General features: G+C 42.9%; 1 protein-coding gene across 1 annotated transcript; it reads right to left on the reverse strand.

The window, feature by feature from the left end:
- Positions 1–13,893: 13,893 nt before the first annotated feature.
- On the reverse strand, positions 13,894–16,104 carry LOC123704856. Its single transcript, XM_045653345.1, has one exon. The coding sequence runs from the start codon at positions 16,102–16,104 to the stop codon at positions 13,894–13,896; it is 2,211 nt and encodes a 736-aa protein (XP_045509301.1).
- Between the last annotated feature and the right edge of the window lie 858 nt (positions 16,105–16,962).

Below are 16,962 nucleotides of genomic sequence, written 5' to 3' on the forward strand. Positions count from 1 at the left end.
AAATACGTAGCTGGGCCCATAACCTAATAAAACCACAGCATGACATGAACGAACTGACTTTAATTTTTTATAACACATTATATACAGCAGGTGGCGCTAGTGAAAACACTGATTTTGTTACCATATTTAATTATTACAATATCTTCATCTGACGCGCTCGAGTATTTCAGACTATCGATTTTTTTTTACTAATCTGATCGTCTATCCTAGGCGCGCGTCACTACATATAGAGCTAAATAGTTAACAAGGTTGTTCTATTAGGTCTAAGGTATCTCTCATATCTTAAACTGCCACGCTCGAGTATTACAGAAAACTCCCCTCTTCGCCTCCCTATCTATCATTTTTAAATAAAGGTGTTATTGACAGGTTTTGATGTTCGCTTCTAATAGAAATGAATAAAGAATAAAGTTTTGTAAAACGTGCAGTATTCATCCAAAAGAGAAGAGATTTAATTACTGATGGAAATTTGAATGTGGGTCAGTGAAATTATTAAGTATTTAGAGATAGGATTTTTATTGCATCTCTAGGAAATAAAACTGATTAAGAAAAATTTCAATTCGACCTCGAATTAAACAGACTCTCGATAGAGTTCAAAAAAATAATGTAACTTATTATAAATGAATGCGTTTCAAATTCTTTTTGAAATAACTCATCCAGGGCACCTTTCTACGATACTCTATATTGAATATTTTATGAAATAATGGCCATCCAAATATCTTAGCTCTCTATGAAAATAGTAACGATTGAAATTAAATTAATTCCACTCGGTTGCACGACGACCGACGTCAGTCAAATAATATTCATTCATCAAAATAATCTTCATTCATTCATTCATAAATAGTTTATCTTATACTAGCGATTGCCCTGGGTTCGCATCAGTTACACTAAAAGGGAAAAACAACCAACATAGTTAGCACTTTCCGTTGAATTTAAGTCTGTTTTCTCAATAGATACCAAGACAATATTACCTATATCCTATATTATTGTTCCTTCGTGTATTATAACAGTTATTCACTTTGCTTACGAATGGCTGGACTTTGAAGTACGATTAGGTATGATAAAAATATATTTTATAAGATTATTCTTTCGAGAGATTCTTAAAGATATTTCAAACATTACTAGACCTTCTAGTATTCTCAATTTGAATAAAAGAGTAGATAAAAATGTTCAAAATCCTTGGAAATAAAAATTTCCAAAAAATCCTTAAAATCGATTTCTTTTTAGAGCGGTCGGTTAATATCTGATCAAGTAAATTGTCAGCATCTTAACAATATATGTTTTAGAATATTTCTGTACATACATCTGAAAATAATTAAATTTACAATTTGTAGGCCGATTTATGCCAACGGAACATGTAAAGTTACATATAGCGCATCATCTATCTCTTTGAGTATAGATTTAAAACGCAGATATCGTTCTTATATTTATTTAAGCTAATGGAACAACTTTTTAAGATATTGTTTGATGTATTTTATTAAACGAAAATTGCATATTTCAAGTATTTTTTTATTGATTTAATTTAATTACTTTTTTATTGGTGTGATATTTTACTAATACTCTTTATTTCTTTTTTATTTATTTCTAAATAGATATAATTTAATTAAATTTCAGAAATTTCCGGACACTTATGCCCCAGTTTGTGGTGTTCCCGGAATAGTGGCCCGGGAACCGGCTTTAATGTTCAAAAACCATTGTTTTATGGACGTAGCTCAATGTAAGATGTTTTGGGAAAATAAGAGCAGTACTTCACATAGCTCGTGTGAGTATGGACTTCGTTTATTTTAAAATCTAGTTTTGATTTTTATATCAATATAGGTAAGACTGGTGTTTTTCTAAAGTAAAAGTTCTACCTACGTATGTAAAGTGTGAAATAATGTTTGTATAGATTTTGAACATGATTTTAAACTATTATATACTATATTATTCGTATATGTGTATGTATGTATATATATTTGTTATTAGTTATTACTTAATATGTATCTATTTATTTATATATATGTATTATTTATGACATATTTATTTATTATTAATTTTATTCAATTTTAAAGCATACTATGTATCCAAAATGTATTGCACCACCACCATAAAATATGTAATCCTTTTGGTTTTTCGGGTTGTCTGGCAGAAATCGCTTACAGCGATAAGACCGCCCTCTGTACATATTATAACTTGTATGATTCTTTTTTGTTATCTTGTATTTTTGTGTGCAATAAAGAATTTTTCATTCATTTATTCATTTCATTTCATTATTCATGTCTTTTGTAACGATTCTTTTTTGTTTTTATAATATTATAGTAGTTTAATATGTAGAGCTTTTAATAATATTTGTGAAAGAGGTGATGACGTTGAAAGACTACCAATGGATTAAAAAATATTTAGTCCAACGTCTTACTTAATTTTTGCACGTCGTTGTTTCTTTAAAAAACTGAATTATCATTAAAATGTAGCTACTCACACAACTACACACAAAAGAGCATTCTTATATTATATCTATCAAATATCAATGCAATATTATAAATTCCTATCAATTACGTTATAGATCAAACTGCAAAATTAACGCAACAAAATACGGGAAGAGATTCATGCCACCATAACACACTTTACAGTAGGTCAGTCAGTCAGCGCTCATACTCTCGCATCGAATAGGTTTTAACCGACATTTATTAAAAGATTGATTTCCATTAAAAATTAATAATATTTAAGTCTATTTTCGAAGTTTGTTAAAAGCTAAATTTGCCGTAGCTTTTGTAGGCATTATATTTCATAAATAATATTTCATAGATAATATTTCATAGATATTTCATAGATAATATTAACGTTACGACTTTCTTTTCTTATCTTTCTGAATTTAATATTGTAAAAAGATAAAAAAAAATTAGGTAACTATGTCGCGAAAGTACCTACCATATTTTTTTTTTTTTTTTTTAACCATTTATTGATAGAAAAATAAACATACATTGGGCATACAGAATAAACACCACATAAATCGACACGATTTGATCGTGGTGCACATGCATTCTAGACGTCAAACAAATACTAGATAGATTAATATAAATTTTGTTACATTACATATGAAATTACATTGAAAAATACATTAAGATGGCAAGTAAATTACACAACAGAAAAAATATGATGTACAATAGGGTACTTGTGGAAAAAATTTTTTGCGATCACCTACTGTGCTGGCCGAGTCTTTATAAACGTGATATATAGTATGATTTTAATTGACGGTTAACATTTTTACAGTTTATTTTATTTTTAATGTTATTATCTAATTTATTGATTAAACGTGGAATTATGTATGAGCATCTTCTTTCGCCATAGCGGTTATTGGCTCTGATAGTACATAATTTATTTTGTGTTACTTTTCGTGTGCCAAGGTTGTGAGATGTAACTTTTTCAGTAAATGTTTTATTAAAAAGTTGTTCTTTTAAGAGATGTACTTCTACTTTTTCGAAAATAGGTAACACATTGCAGTGCTTAAAAAGTTTGCTTATATCGTTTTCGTATTTCTTTTTTATTCTAGTTGGGACTATTTGTTTTAAGATGCGGATTTGAAGGTTGAGTATATTTTGTAAATAAGTTTTATACGTTCTGCCATAGCTACTAAGGCCGTAGGATATAATCGAATCAACTAAAGTGTTGTATAGTAGTAATTTTACCTTGTATGTTAGTCTGTTCCCTATTGCATATATTTTAGCTGCGAATGCGCGGAGTTTGTCACATACGGCTTCAATTTGTTTGCCCCAGTTGAAATTATGGTCTATAGTTAGTCCCAAATATTTGTAATGATTCACAGGTTCGATCTGACTACAAGCAAGCATGAGTGACAATGGCAGATAAGCTGCGGCAAGGCAACTTGTTTCATATATGGAGACTTGATGTACAATAATTTAGTTTTATTTGCATTGATGACTAATCCCGCATTATGACACCACTTAGATATATTGTCGAAGTCGTATTGCAGAAATTTAAGGGCTAAATTCGCATTCTCATGGTTTATAAGGATACAGGTATCATCAGCGTACTGAAACATTTTACAATGACTGAGGTGGTCACTCATATTGTTGACATACGTTAAAAAGTGCAACGGCCCCATCACCGAACCCTGAGCTGTACCCACTTCAACGCTACTCATTTCGCTGAAACTGTTTTCTATTCTGACGCAAGACTTCCGTCCATGCAAATAGTCTTTACACCACTCAAGGAGATTGCCCCTTATTCCGCAATAGTCGAGTTGGTCAACGAGTTTGCGATGGTCTAGCGTATCAAAAGCACGCGAGAAGTCTATGAAAAGGGTGAGTACATGCTTTTTATCATTAAGGTAAGTATTAACCTCGTCAGTAAAGTTTGATAGAAGTGACGTAGTGCTTTTGCCGGATTGAAAACCATACTGATGCGGAGAAAGAATATCATTTTTCCTTAGAAAAGAGTGAATTTGATTGCTTATTACTTTTTCTGCAATTTTATTAATGCAGGAAAGTAAGGTAATTGGACGATAGTTCTGACAATTATTTTTTTCACCTTTTTTGAAAATCGGTCTTATGCATGCCAGTCTTCAGTGCATCCGGATATCTACCAGTCCGAACTGAGGTATTTATGAGATTTACTATTACGGCAGATATTTTATCACTTATAGACTTAATATCGATTGCCCTTATTTTATCCATGCCTGGAGCCTTGTTATTATGTAAGTTTTTAATGATATGTTGTACTTGTTTGTGAGTGGTTGGCTGAAATCGCATACTAACATCCACCGGCCTACTGTTTCTCTTAAGAGCTAAATCAATTTTGCAATTTGGCATTATGTTTTTAATTGAATTTTTAAATTCCATTGCGAATTTTTCCGCGATTTCTTTACAGTTTAGTGGAGTGAAAGCACGTACAATTTGTGTGTCGATTGATCGGGTTTTGTTTCCACAGATACTATGTATAACTTGCCACAACTTTCTAGGATCGCCATCATTTTCCTTTATTTTGTTACTATAGAATTGATTTCGGGCAGTTTCAAGAGCTTTATTAGTCTTGTTACGAGTTTGATTATACAGTAGTCTCAGCTGTGCGTTAGTTTCATCCTGTCTCCATTCCTTAAAAAGCTTGTCTCTTTTTTCACATAATTTTATTAAATTAGTATTTATCCATGGTTCTCGTTGAATGAATTTTCGTGGTATTATTTTATTTAATGTAGATTTTTTATACGCTTTGTCAAATTGTTGTGTTATATATTCAAATATGTTATTAGAATTATTCATTGTGTTTGTTGGTGAGAAGTCAATAGCATTTAATTCATTATTTAATATATTATAATCCAGTACTTGTTTAATTTTATTTGGTGGAGCACGCTGTATATGACGTGCTGTTTGTGTTGTGTCGATGCAAGCGAGTACGATAACGCGGTGATCGGCAAGCATAGTATCAATAGCGGCTGTGTACGGGTCAGATGTGTATGTTCGTATAAAGATGTGGTCAATGCAGGATTTAGTTATTTGTTTTTGTCTCATTTCAATACGCGTATAATCTGATATTCCGCACATCAACCCATACCCAGCTAGCAAATTTACATAGCGGCTTTTTTGCATTGTTGTGGTTTTTAAATCTATATTCATGTCACCTAGTAAAAAAAGTGAATTAAAAGTACTTGTACTGCTTACATCGGCTAGCAGATTGTTCAATTCTGTGATAAATAACGTTTTACAACTAGACGGCGGTCTATACAGTGCACACAAAGAAAAACACTGCTGATTGTTTTTTAATTTGCCACAAATATTTTCAAAAGAACTATATTTACTGTTGAAACGTGTGAATTTTAAATGCTTTTTTATATATAAAATTATTCCACCACCCCTTTTATTTTTTCTAAGTTGTGTGTGCATTGTATATTCAGGTATGCTATATAAATGACAAATATCTTCAGAAATGTTAGCTTCCGTAACCACAACGATGTCGAGGGCATGTTTTGTACATGAGATGATTTGCAGCAGCTTAGGAAAGTTCTTAAGCATTGAACGAATGTTTACATGTATGCAAAATAATTGTAAATTGCCAGACGGTAAGTTTTTGAGGTAATAATTTAAATCTGTACAGTTTAATAATTCAGTGACCTCTTTAATATTACGTGATTTATCAGTGTGAGAAAAGGACATTTTTGTATACATCATTTTAGACACTACATAATAGAACCGTTAGGTTTATTTATCATTCAGCAGACTATCAATATCATTTACACATCGAATAACGGACACTTTACAATTATCAGACTTACGTGCGAGGATACGTCCTTCTTTGCACCAGATATATTTGTAGGATTCCCGTAGACGTTGCTTAGCGTTATAATAATAAAGTTTTGGTCTGGGAGGTTAAAGCTTCTCGAAAGTAGATAGGGTTGTCGGGATTATCAGTTGAACCACGGATATTCAGGTCCCTCACTTTTAATTTAGAATCTCTTCCTGCCGAAATCCAGTTATCACGATCACTTTGAGATTTTAATTCTACTAGAATGACACTCGGCCGCTGTTGACGGCCGGGAAGCCTACGGATTGTTCTGATGCATTCCTTATTTGCTTTAATTTTTTCTCCTAGATTTTCTATAAGACTTTTATCAGTATATTCACGACAGACGGGTACTCCAGATACTTCCAACGAGTTGCATAGTTTGTTTTGATCTATCTCATTTAGGCGTTGTTCCAAGGCTTTGACTCGCAGTTCAAGTCCTTTATTTTGATTCGTAAGATACTCGTTCTTCTTTTCCAAGGCTTTGATTTTATTCGCATTTTCGGTTAGCTTTTCTACGGTGTCCGATAGTTCGTCGGATATGAATGTAAGCGTATGTTGAAGCGGCTCAATTTCTTTCTTGAGGAGTTTCTCCATTTGAGCACTCATATCGTGAATTAGCTTTTTCATATCGATCGCCACGTTTCCAGGGCTACTTTGAATGTCTGAGGCGACTACAGCGTGTGGATTGTCATCTTCTTCACAGGGAACAAAGAATGAAGATCGTCGCGGCGTATGATTCTGGCATTCATCACAACTCCATTCCAGCCCCGCTGTTGCACGAAGAGCTTGTATTTGTTTGTTTGTCAGGTTGGCACATTCTGTTTGAGCGTGAACTGTTTTTTCACATCTGCTACACTCTAAGCCAGGGGACTTTCGTGTTATACTTTTGTTACACTTGAAACATTTTTTGAAAACCATCTTAATGAGGGTATTTTAATATAACCAGTCGCACTTGTGTTCGAATCAACGGTTTGACGTAGAATTTGAAAGAGCTTGAAAGAAATTTGAAAAGCTCAACTCAATTTAAACTGAAATTTCATTTTAAATTGAGTTGAGCTATTATAAAGTTCCATAAAAAGTGTCATAATATTATTAAACATAGCGTAGTAAAATCTCTTTCTTTCTAAAATAAATACATGTTTTTCGATCGCGTCTTCTCTTACATAATTGCGAGATACAAATTTATATCCTAAATCCTAATCCCTTTTTCACCTCAATCAAGGCTTTTTCTGGCAATACAACGTCCATCATCCGGGCTCTATCTAAAAATACATTATAATCGTTTTAAAATTTCAGGCTTAAAATATAGTTGATAGACAAGGTTAATTTTCATTTATATTATTTTAGTACGGCTCTTCTTTTTTCTTATCAGAATTATCAAATTCGTATGCAGAAAAGAATAATTTTGAGGATAAATCAATTTTCATGACTACCTACTATTTTTGCTTTTTAAATTAAGACTAGATAGAGCGCCTTTAAATCTCCATTTTAACAAGAAAGAAATAAAAATTAAAACAAAAAACTTTGAAAAAGTTGTGGATGGCCAGGCTTATTCAGGTAATATTATAGTTATGCTAGTAATTAATTATCTATTTAAGTAGCAACCTGTAGGATAAGTTGCTATGGACATAATTAAAAAAAAACGACGCAGACAATTCTTTTGTTTTTATTTTCTAAAGATTGATAATTGAGTTAATTAATTCCTAAAAATAACATTACAGAAAGCTTTTTAATTAACAGAAAATTCCTACGTACTTACACAGCGTAGCCAAAACAAAATATTTTTCAACAAACAAGACAATGTTATCAATGCTTTGCTACAACGTTGCCAAGCAACGGATCTTAAAAGTGTATCCTTATCTAACGAAGCGAAGTACAGATATAATGGGCCCTCTTCATAATGGGCAGCGTTGGGCGAGTAAAGGTAATCACGATAGTGTAGACAATAAGGTTGTGTTTCCACCAGAGATGGGCGAGTATGCATAGCGAGGGATGTCTTTGTAAAGAACCCATAGTATCGCTTCATTTACCTCGACTTAGTTATAACAGCTCTGGTGGATGGTGGTGGGTGTGTAAGGTATATTATTTTATTATTTCTATAATTTTGAGCAATAGTCAGTAGCATTGTCAAGCTGATTGCATGTCACAATTTTCACAGCTTCGCAACGCATCCTTACATCATACATTTTCCTCACACAGCTTTGGTGGAAACCCCCTCACATTTTCACAGCACATCCAGACAACCTTGTACGAGACATTTTCCTTGCACTTCTCTGGTGGAATCGTAGCTTAAATTTCTATGATCGACCGTCATTGTAGATATTTATGTAATCATCGTAATGGCGGCAAACATTGACGTTAATTTGTTGGGCCAACCCTGCCCAGAGGGCCCATAATCGCCATAACAGTTACATATATCGACCATCATTTGTTGGGCCAACACTGGCCTTTGTGAGGAGAGACCATCACAGGTATATTTATGAGGGGTCGTCTCGCAGCCCACGCGAAGTCCCCCTCAAGTTCAATGTCAAGAGCTCACGGGGCCCACTTGTATTCGATATTTGTGCCTCAATTATTTTAGGCTTATAATTTGATGGGTAATTATCTGTTGTTGATTGTTTATCGCATTGCATACGTTTTCCGTAATGATAATTAAAAATTATCGCTAAAATGACGATAATGAAACGCATTTTAGTTTTTTGCTAATTTACTTCTCTTTTCTATAGGTACTTTATTTATTCTAAGAATAAACTCAAATGTTAAATGGTCTTTTTGATGGTAGTTTATTTTGTTTTAAAAGTCTTTATGCATATTACTATCTAACTGAGATTTACCTACTCGATACGATATTAACAATACATTAATAACCAACCTTCAACTCAAAAGCCTTCAGCCTTCAACAATATTGAAAGGCGTGAAAAAGCACACATAAAAATTAATGTCCTTTGATTTGAGCACCGTCAAAACCGAATTTACGCCTGCCATCCCGGTGCCAACGGAATCGCTTTGTGACAAAAATAGCACAATGAACGCGATTTAAAAAAAAAGCTCTCAAAGAATACCTGGACGACTATTGATTAACTTCACTTCATACCCTTTGAGGGTAGTGCGCTAAAAAATGACCATATCAATATTGTGATTGGCATCATGTTTGTAGTCAAACACAGGGCAGGTTGGCTGCACAGCTAGCCCGAGGCACGACGGCTGCGTTGACACACGTTCGTAGCTGTCGACGTCAAAGCGCTGGATATCGGATATCAATACTATATTACCTGCTATTGAGATTCGGTTGTGTACACAATGCGTCTGAGGTCATGTAAAGCCAGGTATTGCGTGTAATATCCGATTGGACAGTGGAAATGATACAATGTTGAATTGTCAAAGTTATTGCATTCGATTCATGTTATTCGATTGGAGGTATACAAAGTTGCTTCTTAGCGACAGTCATAGGTCTTAAATAATCATGACCACATATTTGTAGAGCAATTCTAAAAACTAAACTTGCTGCAGCATGTACTGACAAGAATTAAAAAAAATCTGTCTCTCTCTGTCTTACCATTTAACAATTATATATTTTTTATATAATATATATATAATATAACGTTTATTTCGTATTTACTGATTGTACCTAAATAAACCTCAATAGTTTCTGTTATGTGTCCATTATATGCAATAATTATTTTTCAACGATTTTGAGAAATCATTGAAAAAGCCCGTTTCAAAGGGAGATGGTTCCCGGTACGGACTAAACTAGCTTTCACAATGTATTTCATGATAAAATTGAGAATTTTTCTAATCTTGCAAATGCATGCGAAATGCATTGAATGGGTTTATTATATGAGGATAGATGGTGCATTATGAGTAATAACGAATTAATAAAAAAGACGGGTTGCACTCTGGGAGTGCCGGCAGAAGTGAAAACGCGCGTAGTAGAGAGGGGATAGCTGTCTACTCTCCATCCGTCTTACGCTTTTTCGATCAGGTCACGTGTCCTGACGCGAGTTTAAGATTTTATACCCATTTCAGAAAAAGTGCTCAACGCCGCTAAAGAAGTTTTCACTTCAAAAATGCTTGATATTGATAGGTGAACTTGTAGTACCATAATATATTTTTGTGTTCCAATATCTACCTGAAACTTTTACCCTTTTTTTTTTTTTTTTTTTTTTTTAAAGTGGGGAAATCTTGCATAGATACCCACGGCGTCCGGGGAAAGGGCCGCGGGTTATGTCGGATTCCTACCGACCAAAACCCCACTGTGTTCCGTCAAGCCACATAAACGACGGGGCCACGGGTATAGGTAGAATTCTTCCGTGACCCCATCAGCAGCTGCCCGTCTCCAGGCCGACACAAACTATGAGCCCGCCAGCTCTAACCTCATGGGGCGGCGTGAACGGAGCACGTCTCACGCCGCCTCATCTCACCGGACGATGGACTAAATCCCCGCTCCATCGCCCGGCGCCCCTCGTTAGGGAGGCTGGTTGCGGCCGCGTAAATCAGCCGCAGCGCGACGGCGACGCCCAATAGGACGTCGGCGCCGGATTGGGTCTGCGTGAGGATCCCTCTCGCGAACCCGCTCCGCCTCCTCTTTCCGCGAGATCACGTCCTCGGAGAACGTGATCACCGCGCGCCAGGATCTGTCGCTACCCACCATTGCGCGAACAATGGAGAGCAGAGAGAGATCCGACCCGACGACCGCGACCAAGCGAGCACGAGGCTCGGCCCACGCGGGGCACACGGCAAGAGTATGATCTGCCGTGTCCTCCGGGCAGGCGCACCAGTGGCAAGCCATGCTGGGCTCCCTCCTCGCGACTTTACACAGGTACCGCCCGAAGCAACCGTGCCCGGATAGTACCTGTGTAAGGCGGAAGGTTATGGACCCATGCCGCCTGTCGCACCACTCTTGCAGAACCGGTCGAATCGCTGCAACCGTCCGCTCTCCAGCGCTGGGCTCTTCAAGCCGGCGTTCCCACTCCTGGAACCGCCGATCGATAGCCTCAGCCCTCCACTGCTCGACCTCCTCGTAGGATGGGTTGACTCCAAGCGACTCAGACGTTGAGACGCGGCGATACACGTCCGCAAGCATCTCGGCGTCCAGTTCCCACGGGGGCGTCCCGGCCATCACGCACGCTGCCTCAAATGACACCGTGCGATACGCCCTCACTACTCTAAGCGCCATGACCCGCTGCGGTCTCCGCAGGAATGGCCTATTACGGGCGCTTAGGGCGTCCGCCCAGATGGGGGCCCCATAGAGGGCCATGGAGCGGATAACGCCTGTATACAAACGGCGGCACCCACTCCTAGCACCCCTAAGGTTCGGGAGCAGACTTCCCAGTGCCCCAGCCACCCCTACAAGACGGGGGGCGAGGCGACGGAAGTGCTCCACGAACTTCCATCGGCTGTCCAGCACAATGCCTAGATACCGCATCGTGGATCCGACCTTGATGGGCACTCCGCTCACCTGGATCTCCGATCCAGCGCTGTGTAGCCTTCGACGGCCGGGAAAGAAGATGGCCTCCGACTTCTCCAATGCCACCTCCAGACCCAGACGCCGAATGCGACACACCACATCCGCCACCCCCGCTGCAGCCAGGAGAGCCGCCTCACTATACGTTGCCCCGCGCGCGGTCACCAGGGTATCGTCCGCGTAACAGGTTACGCCGACACCTGGGAGATTTGCGGCGCGCAGGACCCAGTCGTATCCAATGTTCCACAGGAGGGGTCCAAGGACTGAACCCTGTGGAACACCGCACGACACCCTCCTGACGCTCCACCCATCCTGAGTAGGATACGCCACAACCCTGTCCGAAAGATATGATCGCAGTAGGCGCATCATATATTCCGGAACGCGGTGAAAGTGGAGAGCATCTAGGATCCTGTCCCACGGCAAGGTGTTGAAGGCATTGGCGATATCCAAGGACACCGCCAGAACAACCTCGCCGCTCTCAGTTGCGCTCTCCACGGTCGCCCTCACACGCGATATGGCATCGAGCGTAGACCTGCCTCGGCGAAAACCAAATTGATTGCTGCTGAGGTCTGGACCTATTCCCTCCAAATGGTTGACGAGGCGAGCTGCGAAAACGCGCTCAAAAAGCTTGCTCACCTCGTCAAGCAACACAATAGGCCTGTAAGCAGTGGGTGAGTTCTGCGGGCGCCCATCCTTCCTCAGCAGGACCAAATTCCCGGTCTTCCACCTCCGGGGAAATTGGCCCTGTCGAAGGCAGGCTGAAAATAGCCGCTCTATACGGGGTCCGAGAGCCTCCATCGCCAGCACCCAAGCCCGACCAGGGATTCCGTCAGGGCCAGGAGCGGTGTTCTTCTCCTTAAGTCGACCCACCGCTGTCTCTACTTCATCTCGGGTAACAGCCGGAACGGATATACCCGCAGGCTCCTCCTGTTCTTCTGGCGTCGCCGTCCTTGTTGAAGGCGAGTTTCTTCCCCTTTCTGGGAACAGGGTTGCCACTATCTGCTCCAGCAGGCGAGGCTCGAGGGACTGAGACAGGGGAGGGGCCCACGGACGAAGCTTCTGCCTTACCCGCTTGTACGGCCGACCCCACGGTTCTCGATTTAGGCCCTCGAGCATCTCATCCCAGGCCCGGTCCTTGGCGCTGCCGATTGCCTCCTGTAGATCGGTCACGCACTGCCTATAAGCGGCATATAGGCGCGTTTCCTCCCCCTCATCGCGCCATCTCCGGCGCCGGTGTCTAGTGTACGCCCGCCTCGCAGCCACGCACGAAGTGCGCAGCTGGGCGATTTCGGCAGACCACCAGTACATCCGTCGTCTGTGCGGAGTTGAGCGGGCTCTGGGCATCGACGCATCGCATACCTGAATCATCGCGTTTGTCAGCCATGCTGCTTCATCCTCAACCGAACCGTCCTGTGGCACAGGTAACCACGACTGCACTATGGCAGCCTCAATCAAAAGATTCCTGTCAAGGCTCCGAAGTGCCCAGCGTAGACGCCTGTCAGTCGCGGAAGACCGGCTGGAGGCCGTCGAGGGTGTAGTGATGCTGAAGCGGATGTAGCGATGGTCCGACAGCGTCTCCACATCGGTAATAACCCTCCAATCCTCAATTCGCCGTGCAAGGGGGGGACTTGCAAACGTGACGTCAACAATGGAACCACCCCCTTGCCTCACGCACGTTAATTCGGACCCACGATTAAGAACCGAGAGATCGGCTGCAACCGCCCAGTCCTGTAGCACCGCTCCCCGCGCATTCCTCACCGAAGACCCCCATGCCATTGATTTGGCATTGAAATCTCCGGCCAGGAGTATAGGCTGGGGACGGGCGAGTTCAATCAGTTCCCCCAGCTCTTCCAGGAACTGCTCGAACTCGTCCAGTCCGCGATTGGGAGAGAAGTATACTCCGACCACCGTGTATCCTCTGATCGAAGCCGAGACGCACCCTCGCCGCCGGGCAACTCGTTCCATAATCACACCCCCCTGCGCCACCAACGTCACCAAGCCATCCACGTCTCCCGCCCAGTTATCCCGGAGAGGCACCGAGTATGGCTCAGCTACCACTGCCACATCTATCATCCACTCCGCCAGACTCTGCAGCAGCAGATCCTGAGCTCTAGCGCAGTGGTTGATGTTTGCTTGAAGAAAGCGGAGGGCCATCGCTACGTCTCCATTCCTTCTTCCACCACGGGCACCTCAGATGGCGCAGGGCGTGAGTGCGATGCGATGACAAGGCCATCGCGCCTCTTGCCTCTCTTCGCTTTAGGGGCCTTGCAAGCCGGGCCTCCAAGCCGATGTCCCGCAGGCAGCTTTGCATCGGCGCAGAGAACACAATGAGCGGCAGACGCAGAGCACCCTGCAGCCTTGTGCCCATCTTCGCCACATCTATAACAGACGTTGCTTCGGTCTGTGGGTGAGGAGCACATGACCCTTACATGTCCCACCTCCAGGCATCGGAAGCAGCGTTGCGGCTTCACTGCGCCAAGCGAGACCCCCGCGGAGACCCATCCAACAAGGATGCGCCCAACCTGCGCCACTTTTTTCGCAGCAGCAACTGGGCAACTCACCCAAGCCGTGGTGGAGCCTCTAAAGCCCACACGCAGACCACTACACTTGACCTGGTCCGCGGGGCACTCACCCACCCGGGAGATTGCAGCTGCGACTTCCTCGGCAGCCACCGAATCATCGAGACCAGTGACCCGAACCTCCGCGCACTTTACCGGCCTGGATACCTTGATGGTATCTTCGTCCCACACCTCACGTAGTCTACCAGCAAGGGCGTCCGCCTCCTTTGCACTTGTAGTGCCCGGTATTTCCAGAATTCTGGCCCCGGTAGCGGCACGCTTAAAGCGCAAAGCGCTAACGCCGATCGCCGCGAGGTCGATTTTTTGCCGGGACCCAGCCATCACGGAGGCGTACGTGACACCGCGCTCCTCCGCACCCGGCTGCAGGGTTATGACCACAGCCGAGGACGAGGGAGCGCGGAGTTTAGGAGCCGTTCTTCGAGCTTTAGCCCCCGCCTTGTTTTTCTTCCTTTTCTTCTTCTCCACCAGAGTCCACCCTTGTTTAGGCAGTTGCTGCTGGGGAGCGGATGACGCAGACGGGGCAACCTTTTCGGAACGCCGCCCCGCTTTCTTGCCACCTTTTCCTTCGTTGGCCTTTGGGGCCGAACCGGTCTCCACAGGCTGTGCAGCAGCCCGCTTTTCGCCCTGCACTTTATTCGCCGTCGTTGTCGGCGCCCTCTTAGTGGCCTTTGGAGGTGGGAGTTGAGGGAAGTCCTCATTTAGCCCTTGGCTATCCACTATCCTCCCAGTCCTATTATCTGCGGCCAGTGGCGGCCTCACGCGCCTTATTGGAGGTAGGCGTTCTTCCAGCACTTCCAGCCGGGCGCTAACCATTTCTCCAACCTGCCGCATGATGTTCGCGGTCAGATCAGAGGCCGTCTGCTGCTGCTGCGCATTTTGTGCAGCCCCAAGCGCAGCTTTCATATCCGCCATTTCCTTGCGGAGGGCTGCAATCTCACCATGCAGCCGAGTGTTGTCGGTCTGGAGCCGCCGTGTCTCTTCGGAGGCGGTGCGCTGCACAAGCAGTGCAACCGCCTCTTGGATCGCCTCCGACGCACCCTTTAGGGTCCGTTTCGACGTCCCCTTCAGGCTTGAGGATTTTGCTTCTATGACCGCAAGATTCTCCTCAATGCGGCGCCGGAGGGCTACGGTGGATTCGTCATCGTCGGTCCGCCCGCCGCCAGCTTCCACTTCCGCGGCCTGAGAGTTTCTCGAGACCTGGGTCTCTCGCTCAGTCTCGGACTCGGACTTGCCGCCTACGAACACAAGGGCTTTCCTTGCGGCAACCATTTCCGCCAGAGCCTTCCTTGCAGAGGTCGCAGGTGTGCGCGCTGTCGACGAGCGTCCCTTGCCCCTCTTAGCACCCTTCTTGGCCGTGCGTGTTCGCCCCTCAGTGGAGGAGCCCGAGCAGCTCGCTCCGGAAGACCGCTTGCGCTTAGCCCACAGCCGGTCCTCTTCGTATGACTGGACCGTCATGAGGCTGTCTACAGACGTTGTCGCAGACAGTCCACTAGGTCCAGCTTTCCTCCCCCTAGTTCTCACACGCTCCATTTGAGCGCGCGTCCCCACCCCAATATCCATATCGCTTTGCATATCGTTATTTTCCATAGAACGTTTGCCAGTGTCGTCGATTGGTCCAGTAGCTTTTGGCACCGAAGAGGCCTGGGAACCCACCTCCTCAGTGTCTTTGCGTAAGTTTTTGCCCCCCCCAGAATACGTGGGGCAGCCTGAGTTTGACTCAGAGAGGGATTCTCCACTTTTGGTGGTACCCTCCTGGGGTAGTTTATTTTTAAAACTTACCTCCATCATCTCCTACTCTCCTCCAGTTTGCAGTACGCCTGCCGGGTTAAACCCGCCAGCCGCTATCTAGGGCTGGGCCCTTTCGGCTCCACAGCGGCCTCGTCGGCCCCAACCCCAGTACTAGGTGATGCTGCGCACATACCATCACCTAGGAGTATTATTTAGCAGCCCTCCGGCCTCCTCGCTGGTTTTGGTCCGCGCCGGCTGAGCAACCGGTACCCCCCATATCTGGGGGGCCTGCCCCTATCCGCCACCTGGGGACGCGCCCGATGGGAGACCAGAAACTCCACACGGGGAAACTTTTACCCTACACAGTACACACCCTATTATATTATAGTATTGTTAATAACATTGCATTATTTAATATGAACAATTTCTTATATTCCAGCTTACATAGAATCTTCGTTCCTTTTTTGTATGGGAGATGAGATGAATGCTCTGTACAGGTTTCTACCAGCAATAAGAACACTTCAGAGGATGGGGCGCTTGAAGAAAAAGGGGAAATTCAGGGCCAAGTTGAAGAACTTCAGGTTTATTAACGAGTTTCGATCTGGACGTCCCAACTTTATGGGATAACCTACATAAGAGTTATTTTAATACCATATTAATATACAGAAAAGAGAAATATTTGATTACTAGATTTCCGCCCGCGGCTTCGCCCGCGTTTGCAAAGGAAAACTCGCATAGTTCCCGTTCCCGTGGGATTTCCGGGATATTAGATATTAGATAGATTTCCACCCGCGGCTTCGCCCGTCTTTGCAAAGGAAAACCCACATAATTCCCGTTCCCGTGGGATTTCCGGGATAAAAACTATCCTATGTGTTAATCCAAGTTACCCTCTATATAGGTGCTAAATTTCATTGTAAT

Source organism: Colias croceus, chromosome W (assembly GCF_905220415.1).
Source record: "Colias croceus chromosome W, ilColCroc2.1".
NCBI lineage: Eukaryota > Metazoa > Arthropoda > Insecta > Lepidoptera > Pieridae > Colias > Colias croceus.

Bases quoted from the DNA above. Each gene is read 5' to 3' on its own strand.
- LOC123704856 (XM_045653345.1), bottom strand. From the start codon at position 16,104: ATGATGGAGGTAAGTTTTAAAAATAAACTACCCCAGGAGGGTACCACC.